Raw genomic sequence first — 16951 nt, 5'->3', positions numbered from 1 at the left:
GTGGGCTGGGTAAGGAGAGGAGGCGACGGGGGACGGGCACGTCTTACGTGCTGACGTACAAGCCGTCGGAGTGGGTATATTAGGGCCGTGGCCGCGCCGGGCGTTCCAGAGCCGCAGTTCCCCGGTGAGAGGTGCTTTGCGGTGAGACATCCCACACACACAGTTGATCCGCAGTGGTAACGCCAGAGTCCCCGGTACTCTTCAGGGATGAGTCATGTGGCGGTGGAGAATGCGCTCGGGCTGGATCAGCAGGTAAGACGGCGAGGAGGGAAGGGGCTCGGCGCCGCGCGGATCTCATCATACTCCCGCCCTCCCCCCACAAGCCTGGCCTGTGGCGCAGTGCTAATCCCTGTTGGGCTGCGAGTACCCTGGTCTTGGGTCATATGCTCCGGGCCCGAGTAAGTCGCCTTCTCGGGGTTGTGGAGGGGGAGAGAGAGGAGTCGGAGAGAAGGTCGGGGAACAGCATGTGGAAAAGGACCTGGGAGAGACGGGCTTTGTGTTGGGCCCGGCTCGCCCGAGGTATTGTCCGTGGTCCGCGCACAATGGCGGCTTTTGTGCGAGCGTGCGCAAGTGAGTCGGGAGGGAGAAGGGAGCGCGCGCCGGGAGCGCGCGCCGAGGGGGGGTTGGGTGCGCGCGAGCTGGAGGGGGCTCTTTGTCTAGAGTCTTTTGTGCTACTCTGAGGGTGTTTGTGGCTTTTGAAGCTGGCTTCTAGCAGGCCGTTGCATTAGCCGGGTAGTGGTTTGTTTGTGGTATTTGGTTAGGGCTGTTTTATCTCGTGGAAGGTGTGAATGACGAGGTACGGAAGACCTGCTACAAAGTGGCGGGGACGCGCGGGCTGGCGGCCTTCGCTCTGGGTAATGGCGGCGGCCTCCTTTGTGTGCTGCTGCGTGGCTGGGCGGCGCTGCGGCCCGCTAGCGGGGTGGGGGGCGGGGGCGAGCTAGAAGCCGCCAGAGCAGGGGATGCGGAGGAGTCGAAAAGCACCAAGTAGGAAGTTGGATGCCCTATTTTTAAGTCATTCTCGTTGGTTTAAAGGGTTTGGAACTTGTTTTATCTCCCCTTTTGAAGGGAGATCTTTGATTCCACTGTCCCGGTTGGCGAAGCAGCGTTTCCGGAGTGGAAAGTTTTGTGACGCAGATGGGCCGAGGAGGGATTGTGGGGGGGCGGGGAGGGGGAGGGGAGGAGGAATGGGCCGGTCCGTGCGCGGGGGGGGGGGGGGGGGGGGGGGGGGGGGGGGGGGGGGGGGGGGGGGGGGGGTTGATATTCGAGTACTTAGGGTCATGAGGCAGCATTACCCCCTTAACGTTGTTAGCCATTTGTGATGCTTCTACTCTTAGGGGCCTTAAATTTGGCCTTCAGGCATGGGAGGGTTGAAAGGAAAAAAATTCTAAAATTCCGATTTTGATAGAATAGAATTTTGTGATGAAGTATTGGGGAGGGCATTCGGCTATAGTTTATATACATTTGAGGAAAAAATCCCAGCAGTCTTTGTGTGGGAATTGAAAGGATGTGGCATGGAGAGGATGATAGCAATGCCACTTAGGCCTTTTCCGAGAAAAAGTCCTTTGTTATGTTTAAATGAATTTTCAGGTACTTGATTGATTCTGCAGATGTAACTGCGATTAAGGTTTTCATCTGTCATGAGCAGCTAGGAGACCAGGGATTATCCAAATATCCATTGGGATATTTTACTTCTTGATTCTGATTAAGTTCTGAAAGTAAACGTTGTAGTCTTATTTATTAGGTGTGTTTGCCAGGAAAACGTACTTGTCCAAAATTAGCCTTATGCAACAGCCTAGTAAAACTGGTTGGCAACAATGACCGGGAATCTGAGTATTGGGCATTTGCAATTTGGAGGACTTTGAGGGATCTGTTTCATAATGATGCCATCATTTGTCTGTGAACTGTCGTTCGTAAGTGTGACTTTGTTTTACTACAAATGAAATGGTGCCTTAGTGTTAAAGACACTCTAGAATTTTAGGAATGAATTAGAACCCTTCTTGAATACAGAATTGAGTTGACCTTGACCTTTGTAGAGCTTCCATAAACAAATTTAAGCAGTAGACACGAATTAGGCTTTCAGGATGAAGCTCAGAAATTTACAAATGATGGGAATGGAAGGAAGCGTTTTAAAAACTGTCTTATAGGTTGTAAAATTTAAAGAGCTTTCTTTCATGGTTAAAAGATTGCTTTTTGTATCCCCCAAGCATGTTGGATATTGAGGGGAGGGGGGGGCTCTATTTTAGTATGAATATGGATTACATCTTGGGAGTAAACATTACAAAGGTATACATGGGTCTTACTCTGCAAAAGAGGAATGGTATCTGTTTCCTACTTTACACTTGATATATTTTCATAGGTGATACATGGGGAGCAGGTTTATATATATGTATATATACATACATATGTGTGTATATATATGGCACTGCCATTTTATTTATGAATGTCATATCTATATCCAGTGACTTAAACCTTTAAATCATTCATCCTTATAAAGGTTAAATTTTAAACTCAATATGATTTTAATATGTGTGTCATTTCTGTAATGTGTCATTTCTGTAGTATATAGTGATGCTTACTTTCTAGAGTAAAAGGTATTTTTTAACCTAGTTTTGTACTCAATAGAAATAAATAAAAATGGAGGTGAAAGGTTTAAAATAGGGAATGTGATCTTTAGGAATGATTGAGATTAAGAGGTGGGAAAGAGCTAAAGAACTTGAAATTTCTATTAGAATTTGACATTTTAAAAGTGTTTCAAGGCTCCAGATAGAGTAGGCCCCAAAGTGGGAGGGACTTGAAGCTCTGAGAAGTTGGATCTAGTTTAACATTTTACAGATGAGGAAATTGAGGCGCAGAGTAAAGTAGTAGGGTTTTTGAATCTCCTTAAGTCCTGGCTGAATCCTTAAATAGATGGCCTTATTACTAGTCATTTACTTTTATTCTAAATATACAGCCCCATCTTTTAAAATGAGGCACAAAAATAAGTTATACGTTGGAAAAATCTACAAGTTGTACTCCTTTTTACAAAAGATTTAGGTGCATAATGCAACCCTATATTGGGATCAGTATTTTTACAAAAATGATGTGAAACCTTGGATTAGCATATTTTTACATGTAAGATTTTATAATTGAAAAAGCATGAAAAGCTAAGCTTATAATAGGTCTTGATAATAGACAAATTCTAGCTCCAGTATTTTCCCAGTAGTAAGACTTTTGAAAACAAAATAGCCATGAAGCTAATCTAATTTCTCCCCCAAGCCTTAAAGTGGGGTTTTTAGGATAGGAAACAGGTTCTAGTCTTAAGTAATTAATCCACAAGTTGTGTAGGTCAAGATAGCAAAAGCAAAAGCTAGAAATTGACCCATAACACTTTTGCTTATTAAAGTCACTTGTGATTTTTCTTTTTCTGAGTTCTGTTTAATGTGTTTTGACAGTGTAGTTTTCTTTCCTTCTCTTTTCATCTAGTTTGCTGGCCTAGACCTGAATTCTTCAGATAATCAGAGTGGAGGAGGTACAGCGAGTAGTAAGTATAAAATATAGGTGAATTTTTTTGGGGGGGGGGAGCTTTTGTCTTTTATGTCAACAGTGCCAGGAAACTATTTAAAACTAGACTATTTTTTATAAAAGATTCAAAGACTTAATTTGGCCGAGTTTTTTAACCAGTAAAGACAGAACAGTCCCATGGAACATTTGAATTTACCTTCTAAGTAGTTTCTGTTCTGTCACTGGTAGAAATCAGTGGGTATTGGGGATGGGGGGGGGGGGGGGGGGGGGGAAGGATATTTGACCCAGTTTAAACCGAACAGGACTGAACTCTTTCTCATAGACCAAAAGAGTTCCCTATTAGTTAGGTCAGAACCAAGATTATCTGTTATGGTGTTTAGGTGACTCATTTGGAAGTTTTATAAAATATGTGAGATTGGCTATATAGATGTGAGGTTGGAATGGTATGTTAATTCCTTTTTTTTTTTTAAGCAACATACTAGCCAAATGAATTTTTTTAGTTTTAATCTTTTATCATTTAAAAACTGCAAAGATAAAGGCACCGGAGACAAATGAGTTGACTTTATTTAGATCTTTTTACCATTTACATTTAGATCTTTTTACTTCTCTAGAAGTTCAGTAATCCCATTTTTCCTTTTTCTGATTACTTAAAGCCAATGAATGGGGGGGAGGGAGGAGGAGAAAGAATCTTGATTTTTATAATCATCTTAGAAAACCAAAGACATGAAGCATAGGGCAGCTTTCAGTCCTACTTTGGAAAGTAAAATTACAAGTCAGGGTTAGAAAACTAGGAAGAGAAAAAGAATAAGGGTAAAGAGGTTGTTTATACCGAATGGCACTTTGCACTTAATTTAATGAATACTCCAAATAAGAAAGTGATAGTGACTCACTGCTCTTGACTTGGTAGATATATTTTCAAGTTATTCAAGCAGAGTGGTGAGTTCTTAATTTTTGTTTTTGCTTGTTTTGAATGTGATGTCCTATTGATCTAGTTTGACATTGTTATATCTTTGTATTTTAATTCAAGAACTGTTCCAACTTGGCTGGGGAAATCTTCAATCAATTTCAATAGTCCCAAATTTGTTTTTGTTTTCTTTACAAATTTACTCTCAATTTCCTTCCCTTTCCCCACCCCCAATCATCTTAGAATTTTATTTTATTTTTCTTGAGTGGCTAATATTAATAAATAATAAGCTTAGCAAGTGACATAAAGATGTTCTATTCACTATTCACATCACTATTCACTGATGTTTTTCCTTAGTTGAGCTAAACATTAGGTATATCTCCTTTGACAAGCTCTCTTCTCTCTTCCAACTTTGGTCACCTTGTAAAGAACCTTTTTTCTTTTCCCTTAGAAGGACGTTATATTCCTCCTCATTTAAGGAACAGAGAAGCTTCTAAGGGTAAGACATTTTTCTAATGTATTTCATCTCAAACAAGATATACTTTCTCCCTTTTAAGTCTTGAGAAACTTTATGAACTGATTCGTCTTTGTTGAGTAAATAACCATTGAATGAATTGTAGATCTTATAATTAAAATTTTTTTAAAAATTAACATTTCAGTTGCATTACATTTTCAATGTCAAATAATAGTAAAAAAATAAATCTGTACATTTGCTGATAACATAAGGAGCTGCTTTGCACATTTAGGATGGCAATAATTTTCTTGTATTTGAATTGTGATCCTGTATATGCTAACCATGTTCCTTTAGACCTTTTAAGTTTAGGACCATTTTACAATGTCATTACATAGTATTGCTAACACAAACATTTCTGATTTAAATTGTAATCCTTATTACTTTTAGTGGCAATTTGATAATAGAGTGAACTCTACAGTAATTGTATTGGGTTGACATAAAATGATCACTATCTTAGAACTGTTAGAAAATAGCATTTTTATAGAATAAATAAAATGAAATCTCACGGAGCTTTGGAGAAGTTTTGAGTTCAAATCTGGCCTGAGGTTGGATAGCTGTGTGACCCTGGACAGGTGAATAACTTTTTTCATCTGGAAAATGGCAAACTACTGGAGTTATCTTTGTCAAGAAAACCCCAAATGGAATGGCTTACAACTGAAATTGAACAACATATAAGAACAGGCTAAATAATATACTCTACCCTAGATTATTCTCTATTCCCCCCTCAATTTTTTTAACTGAAGAAATTGGGACTAAAAGTATCAGCAAGATTTTGAATTAAGGTTCCAAAGGAATATTAAGTTCTTAATCTTATTTGTAATAAATACATTGTTCCCAACATTCATTCACCTTAATTACTTGTTAGTATTTAGCTGTTACTACTTAAAGGGTATAAAATTATGAATATGACTACATCAAGTTAGACACCTAACTAGGTAAATGTCTAGAGTATTTTTAGGCTATTTAAAGCATAAAGTATATATGCTTTATATATAACAAAGTATATAAGCACTGTCTTGTTGATATTCCCCCCCAAATTATACTTAAATGAAGGATGTTTTAAAATCTACATGGAAGACTATTGTGCTGAACTAAAACCAGAATTTAACCCATCTAATTTCTGGAATAAATAATACTTAAGGATTTCTTTTCAGAGAGACAGTAGTTTTCAAAAATATTTTACCAGGGACAAATTGGCATTTAATTTGGTATGGTTGAGTGGGTAATTTGACAATATCAGTTAGCCTTAAATCCTGTATTTAATATAGATTGACTTCTAAAAACACTTTAAAATTGGTAATGTTAATAACTTTACTGAAATGTTAGATTAGCTCTACCTAATTTTATTTTGACTGTTAATTGCACAAATGGGTAAGAAAATTGGTTCTTAAATCAAATTTTTAGTGTGGCTTTCCTGCCTGATTGCTAAATAATATACAATTATTTTAGATTGTGTATAAAAGTGACAAATCTTAATACTGTGGAAATTTATGTAGATTAATTGCATCATAGCAATGCTAAACAGGGGGATTAATTGCTTAACTACTTCAGAAATATAAATTTGCTTTTGTATGGATATTTTTGCCAAAATTTAATCATAATCTGAAACATGTTGCAAAGCAACAGATGGGACTAAAAAAAGGGAAACATTCTTAGTTTTTTTGGGGGGAGTTAGAAAAGTAGTATGCTCTTGAACCTTGAATATGATAAAAGTAATATGAGCATCCTTAAATTTAGAGTTAAAAGTGGGATTTGAATCTAGAAGTGAGGAAGAGAGATTCACTTATAAATAGTGAATTATATATAACTTAGTCAGCACAGTGTCTTAATTACCTCTAGTTTAAAAAGGTTTCAGAGAAAGTAGCAATAAAATAATTGGAATGGTCTTCTCATGTATAATTTTTTTATGGAAAAGAATGTGATTACAATTCTACAAAGAACAATTAAAATGTCTCATTTAATGTGTCTATAGATTTAACAGATTCCAAATACTACATTCTGGGCTGTTGCCCAAATTGTGTACTGGTTCAGTTGTGAAACTTCTGATTATAGGGATGAGATTGTAATGCCCTGTTTCTTAATTAGGTACTTGGAGTTAAAAGAAGAAAGTCAATCTTGTTTCTTTTTTTGTTAGGTTTCTATGATAAAGATAGTTCAGGGTGGAATTCTGGTAAAGATAAGGATGCATATAGCAGTTTTGGCTCTCGTAGTGATGCAAGAGGGAAGTCCAGTTTCTTCAGTGATCGTGGAAGTGGATCAAGAGGAAGGTGTGTGATTTGTTTTATTTTGACTATTCTCTTGCATGATTATATACATAGCTGTCTTGATAGTAAATGTTTTTGATGTTAGAAAAATTCCCCATGATTGTTCTTTATTGACTCTTAAATGGCTTTTTTAAAATTGAAAATCTATTTCCTGCATATTTTTTATATCCACATATATACACACATGTATGTGTGTATATATGTAATCATTATGCTTTTTAAGTCTTATGAGAGATCTTAAAGATTGTTCTATCAAAGAGATCTGCACCACTGTTAATCTTTGATACTTTAATATTCAGAATATAGGCTAATTGTAGAGAATAGCCTAACTTGTTGGAGGTTTTTGTGGCTTTTTTTTTTCCATAAATTTTAAACACCTTGTATTTTTGATTACACGAGTGTGGTGAACTGACTTTATAGCTGTGGTTAATCCTGTATCCTGATTTTTCGCAAACATATACCAGGCCTAAAACTAAACACATCTTAATTCAGGTAAGGACTGTTTTCTACCTTTTGTCCCAAGTCTCATATTGGGAAATTCTTTCCTATAAAGATTGTAATATATAACTGGGGAAAGCAGTACTTTGAGGCTAGTGGTTTTCCCCAAATAACATTTTTCATGAACAACTTGGGTAAAATGTAGGAGTAAGCTATGTCCTAATAATAATTAGAAGCTCATAAAATGTTTATCTGACTCTTAAATGAGCCATTGGCCTGTTTTTGATAAGTCTAGAGACATATAATAGCATGCTTGGAAAAAGGGGAAAAAAATAAGAAAGCATATTTGGCTAATTTGAAGAAATGTTGTTGAGAAGCCAGAATGTTGAGAGTCAATTTGAATTGTACCTCTAAAGTACACTGGTTTGTGGTTTTTGAAACACACCCCCTTGGGTATTGCTTTGTAAATCAGATTAGTGTTATAAAATTGGGTGGTTTTATTTTTTATCCCAAATGAGTGGTGTATGCGATGGTAACTTTCTACTGTTTAGATTTGATGATCGTGGAAGAAGTGACTACGATGGCATTGGCAGTCGTGGTGACAGAGGTGGCTTTGGCAAATTTGAACGGAGTGGGAATAGTCGGTGGTCTGATAAATCAGATGAAGATGACTGGTCAAAACCACTTCCACCAAGTGATCGCTTGGAGCAGTAAGTAATTTCCAAAATACTGATTCAGTGTTTTAACTTTAGTTATGTCTTATAGTAACTACAGTTGAACTTTTGGTTTCAGGGAACTCTTCTCTGGAGGAAACACTGGAATTAACTTTGAGAAATATGACGACATTCCTGTTGAGGCAACAGGCAATAATTGCCCCCCACATATTGAAAGTGTAAGTCCTTGATATTTTCTAAAGAAGGTGGCCATATATGTGTCTCTTCCTTCCCCTAGTGTTCTGTACTTATTGTATCTAAAGTGTTGTATCTAAAGGGTTCCTTTTTAGATTTCAGAATTTCTGAAGCTATAGCAGTGTACCATAGTTAATTCATTTCTTAAATGTGTCCACAGTGTGAAATGAATGTTTTTCATTTCACTGTTACAGCTAAATAATAGCCCACCTTCCTAGGGAAAAACAAAACAAAACAGAGCAAGTGATATGGGGGGGGGGGGTATTGACTAGAAGTTGCTCATTTCCTTTTGATATAGTTATGTAGTTGAGAGTGACTTATCTTTGAGTGAGGTGCTTAACTTTTCTTGAGTAATAGTAATTTTAATATATTCATTTTCACATTTATTTCTTGACAGTTTAGCGATGTTGAGATGGGAGAAATTATCATGGGAAATATTGAACTTACTCGTTACACTCGTCCTACTCCAGTGCAGAAACATGCTATTCCTATTATCAAAGAAAAGAGAGACTTGATGGCTTGTGCCCAAACAGGTACAGTTATTTAACACATAAATATTCATTATGAGAAGTGACCTAAATCTTATTTTTCCTCAGATCTTGTCTTTATATTTTATATGAAGTTGGCGAGCATTGAAATCCATTCTTGCCTCCTCGGTGCTTATTCACAGTACAACTTAGCAATAAGTTACTACATAAACAGCGGGAAATAAAAGGATACTTTATTACCACAATGTAGTATACTAGAACACATTTTGACTAGAATAGAAAAGTAACAATTAGGTGATTTCTTATCCTTTGTAAGACACATTTGTAATATTTACTAGGAGTAAAATTTACTTCAATTCTCCATGAGATACTGAATGATTTACCTTTTTGTTTCCTTGAATAGGATCTGGAAAAACTGCTGCATTTCTTCTGCCAATTTTGAGTCAGATTTATACAGATGGCCCAGGAGAAGCATTGAGGGCTATGAAGGTTTGTTTTCCTGTTCATGGATGATAAAATTTTGTTTGTTGTAATGATGACAGGTTTTTAAAACAAAGCTAAGGTACGAGCTCAGATCAGTCTGGTATATGCTTGTGAATTTGCACATTTCAGGTAACTTAAAGATGAATCACGTTTTGATAGTTTAATAGAAACTTTTATATTATGGACCCCTTCTTAGAATAAAGCTTTTGAATGCCTGGAATGAAATAAATTTCAAATTAAACCATTTTATTGAAATATTTTATTTTTTAAAATTCAATGACCGCAAGAAAAATCTTTGCTTTAGACTGAAAATTTCTTGTTTGGTTTTATTTAAATTTGTGGGCTGATTGCAGGAATTTTTTAAAAATTACCAGGAGATCTTTAATAATGATTCACATATTAATAGGGACTTTTAACATGGCTTAAATCCCATTAGTGGGAGTCAGAACTAAAGAAATGCTGATCTAACACTTAAGACATTCTTGTGCTTTTGTTTTTTAATGATTCGTTTTGTAGGAAAATGGAAGGTATGGGCGTCGCAAACAATACCCAATCTCCCTGGTTTTAGCACCAACGAGAGAATTAGCAGTACAGATCTATGAGGAAGCCAGAAAGGTAATCTTGTTATTGGTGATTTAGTCTTACCACTAAAATTAATTTCTATGACTGCTTTGAAATATATACAATAAAAAAATTTTTTTTTAATAGTTTTCATATCGATCCAGAGTTCGTCCATGCGTAGTCTATGGTGGTGCCGATATTGGTCAGCAGATTCGAGACTTAGAACGTGGATGCCACTTACTTGTGGCAACACCAGGACGTCTAGTAGATATGATGGAAAGAGGAAAGATTGGCTTAGATTTTTGCAAGTATGTTAATAATTATTTTACATATGTTAGCTTCTTTTAGTTACCTGAAAATGAGAATATTCTTTTTTTACAATTGCCTTTGACAAATTTTATTTTAAAAAGAAAGCCCCCCCCCCCCCCCCCAACACACACACACACAATCACCTATAATTTGAGGATTGTGGTGTGGTCGGTAGCAAAGTAAACTTTTAAACCCTTAATATTAAAAGGTTGGCTTTTTTTTTTTTTTAATTTTATAATTTTGTTATTTTATAAAGAATTAAGATACATTGCAAAGATTGACATCTCTGGTAATGATTTTTGTTTGGTCAAATTTTTATTTCTATCATAAGTTTGAACAATATATTGACAATTTTTCTGCCATCAGGTATCTAGTGTTGGATGAAGCTGATCGTATGCTCGATATGGGGTTTGAGCCTCAGATTCGTCGTATTGTTGAGCAAGATACTATGCCACAAAAGGGAGTTCGCCACACTATGATGTTTAGTGCTACTTTCCCCAAGGAAATACAGGTACAGTTTAAGTTTTTTAAATGACATATATTTAGACGATGTTATTTATTTCAGTGAATACTAAATTTGTTTTCTTTCTATAGATGCTTGCTCGTGACTTCTTGGATGAATATATCTTTCTGGCTGTAGGCAGAGTTGGCTCTACTTCTGAGAACATCACACAGAAAGTAGTGTGGGTGGAAGAAGCAGACAAACGGTCATTTCTGCTTGACCTCCTAAATGCCACAGGTAAAGAAAATTACGACGAATTTCAGCACAGCTCTGGTGGCTCAGGTAATGAGAATCTGTGTTAGTTGGAGGAAAAGCTTTTTAGTCTTTACCTCTTTGTTCATAACATGCTATTGAAACATTCTGTTTGAATTACTTCAGTTTGCATGCTTTAAGTGCAACTAAAAATTCAACTGGTATAAAACTTTCACCACTTGGTGGTGCTCAGTATTTATAAATTATGCTAGTGTTGAAGCAGTCTTTTCTATCCTTTCCAAATTCAGGCGAAGATTCACTGACCTTAGTGTTTGTGGAGACCAAAAAGGGGGCAGATTCCTTAGAAGATTTCTTATACCATGAAGGATATGCTTGTACCAGTATCCACGGAGACCGATCTCAGAGAGATCGAGAAGAAGCACTTCACCAGTTCCGCTCAGGAAAAAGCCCAATTTTAGTAGCTACAGCAGTAAGCAACATTAATTTTGTTTAGAATATCAATATGTATTTTTAAAAATCAACCAGACCTAAACAAAGTTGTTTTTCAGGTAGCTGCAAGAGGACTGGATATTTCAAATGTGAAACATGTCATAAACTTTGATTTGCCGAGTGATATTGAAGAATATGTACATCGAATTGGTCGTACAGGTCGTGTTGGGAACCTTGGTAAGATTTTTAACTGGTGAGAAACTTATAAACTGTATGTTGCATTGTGATTTCTTGCAAAACATTTATTGGGGTTCTTAAACTCAAGCTATAAATCCCACAAGAGTAGTTAAAATATTCTCTTTGTGAGCTAATTAAATGGTGATTTTTTTTACAGAAAAAAAGGACATTTGATTAGATTGGGTTAGCAGTAATAATGGAGGAAAAAATATGCTTTGTAGAAAACAAAGCCTGAAATAATTCCTTTTGACTTGTTTTAGGTCTTGCCACTTCATTCTTCAATGATAGGAATGCCAATATCACCAAGGATTTGCTGGATCTTCTTGTTGAAGCTAAACAAGAAGTGCCATCATGGCTAGAAAATATGGCTTATGAACATCACTATAAGGGTAGCAGTCGTGGACGTTCTAAGAGGTACTACAGTTAAACTTCATTCTCAATCCAATAGTAAATCTTTTTATGGAATTACCGTATAATGTGTCTTTTTTTTCTCCCCTCACAGTAGTAGATTCAGTGGAGGTTTTGGTGCCAGAGACTATCGACAAAGTAGTGGTGCCAGCAGTTCTAGCTTTAGTAGTAGTCGAGCAAGCAGCAGCCGCAGTGGTGGCGGAGGTGGTGGTCATGGTAGTAGCAGAGGATTTGGTGGAGGTAAGTTCATTCAAACTATTTTTTTCCATTTTATAAAGTAGTAATGAAAAAATGTAAGGCTATTTTAAACTTTAGCTGAAGGTGATTTTTAAGGAAGAATGTGGCATCTAATATTGTATGCTTTTTTGTTTGTTTAAGGTGGCTATGGAGGCTTCTACAACAGTGATGGATATGGAGGAAATTATAACTCCCAGGGGGTTGACTGGTGGGGAAATTGAATCTGCTCACAGCAGGTCACCCTACCAAACAAGCTAATATGGAAACCACATGTAACTTAGCCAGACTATACCTTGTGTAGCTTCAAGAACTCGCAGTACATTACCAGCTGTGATTCTCCACTGAAATTTTTTTTTTAAGGGAGCTCAAGGTCACAAGAAGAAATGAAAGGAACAATCAGCAGCCCTATTCAGAAGGTGGTTTGAAGACTTCATTGCTGTAGTTTGGATTAACTCCCCTCCCACCCATCCCTACCCCAAACTGCATTTATAATTTTGTGACTGAGGATCATTTGTTTGTTAATGTACTGTGCCTTTAACTTTAGACAACTTTTATTTTGATGTCCTGTTGGCTCAGTAATGCTCAAGATATCAATTGTTTTGACAAAATAAATTTACTGAACTTGGGCTAAAATCAAACCTTGGCACACAGGTGTGATACAACTTAAACAGGAATCATCGATTCATCCATAAATATTACAAGGAAAAACTTATGCGGTAGCCTGCATTAGGGCTTTTGACACTTGCAGATTTGGAAAAACAAAACCAAAAACCAAAACAAACATCTTGAAGCATATCAATGGAATTAGTTTCTAATGTGGCAAACTGTACTAAGTTAAAGTTCTGATTTGCTCACTCTATCCTGGATAGGTACTTAGAACCTGATAGTCTTTAATAAGCCATTCCAGTCATGATGAGGTGATGTATGAATACATGCATACATTCAAAGCACTGTTTTCGAAGTTAATGCAAGTAAATACAGCAATTCCTCTTTCAATGTTTAGGCAGATCATTAATGTGAGCTAGCCAAATGTGGGCAGAATATTACAGGGAAAGTTTAAAGGTCTGATAACTTGAAATAGTTTTTAGGAGAATTCATCTATTTAGACTTTTTAAATGCCTGCCATAAATGAAAATTGAAATGGTAGAATGGCTGACCACAGCAGTGATCGGTCCTCTTTAAGGGCCTGGCTGATTTTGGTCTAATAACGCATGCTAGTGTTGATGTTTTTTGGTCAAGAGGGTATGAACAGGAAGAATTATGCAGCAGGCTTTATTTTAATGCAGATTCACATTACTCTGTTCAAGCTGCGTTGAGATGTTAAACTGGCTTACTGTAGACTTTGTAAAAATGGCTCCAGAAGAGTAACAAACTGAAATCTTTTGAGATCACAGAGGTTGGAAATATGTACATAACTGCACAAGGTGTCAATTCTGCTATCAGTGCAGTTTTAGTCAGTTTTAGTTGCATAGGTTTCCATTGTATTTATAGTCTGTTTATGCTAAATCTGGCCAAAGATGAGTATTGTCCACCACTAAAAATGCCTCTGCCACTTGGAATTTCTGTGCTAACTTTGTGGCCAGAGTGCCGTGATCAAAACTCTCAATCTTTTTTCAGTGGCATAGGAAGACGGCAAAAATCTCCTAAAGTGCAATAGATATTCAAGTGTATTGTGCCTTGTTCTAAAACTTTTATTAAGTAGGTGCACTTGACAGTATTGAGGTCATTTGTTATGGTGCTATTTCAATTAGTCTAGGTTTAGGCCCTTGTACATTTTGCCCATAACTTTTTACAAAATTCTTCTTTTATTGCACATTCAGAGAATTTTATATATATGTCTTGTGTGCGTGTCCTTAAACTTCCAATCTTATTTTGTCTCTTGGAGATTGTTGAACGCAGCTTGTCTAAGAAGGGGAAGGGACTAGATTCTAAAATTTATTTGGGACCATGGGAATGATAGTTGGGAAGAAAACTATTTGCACACGACAGATTTCTAGATACTTTTTGCTGCTAGTTTTGTGTAATATTTATTGAACATTTTGACAAATATTTATTTTTGTAAGCCTAAAAGTGATTCTTTGAAAGTTTAAAGAAACTTGACCAAAAGACAGTACAAAAACACTGGCACTTGAATGTTGAATGTCACCGTATGCGTGAAATTATATATTTCGGGGTAGTGTGAGCTTTTAATGTTAAGTCATATTAAACTCTTAAGTCAAATTAAGCAGACCCGGCATTGGCAGTGTAGCCATAACTTTCTGATGTTAGTAAAACAAAATTGGCAACTTGAAATTAAAACATGCCAAGGTTTTGATACACTTGTCTTAAGATATTAATGAAACACTTCTAAACACTGATGTGAAGTGTCCAGATTCTCAGATGTTTGTTGCGTGAGTTTTGTTTAGTTGTGTGTTTTTTTTTTTTTTTTTTTTGTTTTTTTTTTTTTTTGGTTTGTTTTTTTTTTTTTTTTTTTTTCTCCGTGAATGTCTGGCACATTGCAATCCTCAAACATGTGGTTATCTTTGTTGTATTGGCATAATCAGTGACTTGTACATTCAGCGGTAACATTTTAGCAAGTTTTATCAGCCAGCAATATTTTCAGTTCATAAATAAGGATTCAAATCATATGCAAGAATGGATTTAAACTTGCTGAATGTAAAGATTGAACTTCAAGTCACTGTAGGTTTAGTAATTGCTTATTGTATTAGTTTAGATGCTAGCACTGCATGTGCTGTGCATATTCTGATTTTATTAAAATAAAAAGTTGAACTGCAGAGTCTACTTTTCTTTGTTGCTCTCACTTGCAGCCCAATATTAGGTGAAAATAAATAACAGATTGCTTTGTAAAAAATTCCTGTTACTTTTTCAATTTCATGAGTGAAATGGGAAATTTTAAGTTTTTATCCTAACATCCAGTACAGATAAGTTGTTTATAATAATTTTAGCGGCTCAAGTCAGTAACTATTTAGTAACAGACTGGAGTTGGAGTTGGCAAATTCCACATTTGCCACCAACTATTTGTGACCTTGTGCAAGTTCATGACCTCTCCTTGTGTATAATGAGTGGGATATACTGGATAATCTTTTAAGATTCTATCCAATTTTAAGTACTAAGAAATTTGATAGATAACAGGCATTGGTGGTAAAGGGGCAGGTATATTGCAAGATAAAATAGGTTTGGCTTGGGTTCTTATTGAACTTCATGTTAACTTAGGGGAATTATGTCTGTTAGCTTTAAAAGCCCAACTACATTTCAGAAACAATTTATTAAACTTATTCTAAGCAGGATACTTAGCTTAAATGTTGGGGATATGAACTGGCCCTGTCATCAAGAAATTGATATCCCAAGTTAAAAATAGGTACATAAACAAGTAAAGCAATTTCAAGCAAGTACCAGTAAACAGGAATCTAAAAGTTTTAGGAAGAAAAGGAATGAAGCCTAGTTAGACCTTAGGCTTAGGAGACAGTTAACATCTCAACTGTATGCTTAGTGAGTGGAAACGGTAGATAAGGAAGACTGACATGAAGAAGTCCAGTGCTAATGATTACCACGGTAAGCCTCAAATCAACATCCTAAATAGAATTCAATTTTTGAAAACATGTTAGGAGTTGTTCTTGGTAACTGGCTAAGGGAAAATGGACCAAATCAAATTTTATTATACAGGTTATGTAAAATGAGTTGTGTTACAAAAATTAGAATTAAAAACTGTCAACCTAGGGAAATTGTTCATGATGTTTGGTCACTTAATCCAATAAATGGTCATAAGATAAGGATAGACCTTTCAGAAAGGAAATGCACTCTAAATCACTATTAAATTTAAATTGGCAACTGAAGCTTCATTTCAATGATAAAATTGGCAAAAGTGAATAAAGAATGGAAATGATTGCAGGGTTGCAGGAAGACGGGCTCATTAATACTTGGAAGTGGGCTGGCCTGACCATTCTGAAAAAAAAAAAATTGGAATTCTTTTGTCAAGTCTCTGAACTTCATTCTGGCCATTTTCCTCATGCTGTTGCATGCCACTGTGGACCCCCTTGGCCTCCAATCTGCGCTTCTGCCTTCTGCCTAAGGGCCTTTCATTCCTGATTGATGCGAGTTCACCATATCCAGCAGCCACAGACTCACCGCTCTGCATTCTGGCAATCTTATCAAGGATGTGGCAATCTATTGCCCAAGACTCAATCTGTCCCTTTGACTTCCCAGAGCAAAATTTCCTGGCTACCATTTTCCTATGTGTGTTGTTTTCCTCTGAGGATGTAAGCTCCTTGAGGGCAGGAACTATTAATTGCTTTTTGTATTTGTATCTCCAGTGCTTAGCACAGTGCCTAGCATGTAGTAAATGCTTAATAAATGCTTTAATTCATTCATTCTCTATCTTGCAATCCTACTACTGAGCGCAAGGAGGCTAAAGATGGGCAGAAATCTATCATAACACATTTTGTTGCAGCAAAGGGCTAGAAACAGTGATGCTTAAAGATTGGGGAATGATGAAAACTTGTGGAGTATAGAATATGTTGGAATATGAGAAGTAGAAAATCGGAAAACATGGGAAGAT

The 16951-nt window shown here is 36.5% G+C and overlaps 1 protein-coding gene across 3 annotated transcripts; it reads left to right on the top strand.

The window, feature by feature from the left end:
- Positions 1 to 207: 207 nt before the first annotated feature.
- On the top strand, positions 208 to 15395 carry DDX3X (DEAD-box helicase 3 X-linked). Of its 3 annotated transcripts, none has more exons than XM_003763451.4 (17): positions 208 to 252; positions 3463 to 3520; positions 4857 to 4904; positions 7054 to 7186; positions 8173 to 8331; positions 8414 to 8513; positions 8927 to 9062; positions 9421 to 9506; positions 10017 to 10115; positions 10209 to 10369; positions 10737 to 10881; positions 10965 to 11109; positions 11373 to 11554; positions 11634 to 11751; positions 12012 to 12165; positions 12254 to 12399; positions 12538 to 15395. In XM_003763451.4, exons 1-17 carry the CDS (start codon positions 208 to 210, stop codon positions 12615 to 12617), a joined length of 1995 nt encoding a protein of 664 aa, XP_003763499.1. In that variant the 3' UTR covers positions 12618 to 15395. The 3 variants fall into 3 exon arrangements, with proteins under 3 accessions (XP_003763499.1, XP_031815267.1, XP_031815268.1); XM_031959407.1 differs by having other exon boundaries at positions 10965 to 11154; XM_031959408.1 differs by lacking the exon at positions 208 to 252 and adding an exon at positions 1308 to 1910 and having other exon boundaries at positions 10965 to 11154; positions 12538 to 12617.
- The last annotated feature ends 1556 nt before the right edge of the window (positions 15396 to 16951 follow it).

The sequence above is a fragment of the Sarcophilus harrisii genome, chromosome 3 (genome assembly GCF_902635505.1).
Source record: "Sarcophilus harrisii chromosome 3, mSarHar1.11, whole genome shotgun sequence".
NCBI classification, from domain to species: domain Eukaryota; kingdom Metazoa; phylum Chordata; class Mammalia; order Dasyuromorphia; family Dasyuridae; genus Sarcophilus; species Sarcophilus harrisii.
This window is presented reverse-complemented; position numbering and strand designations above follow the sequence as displayed.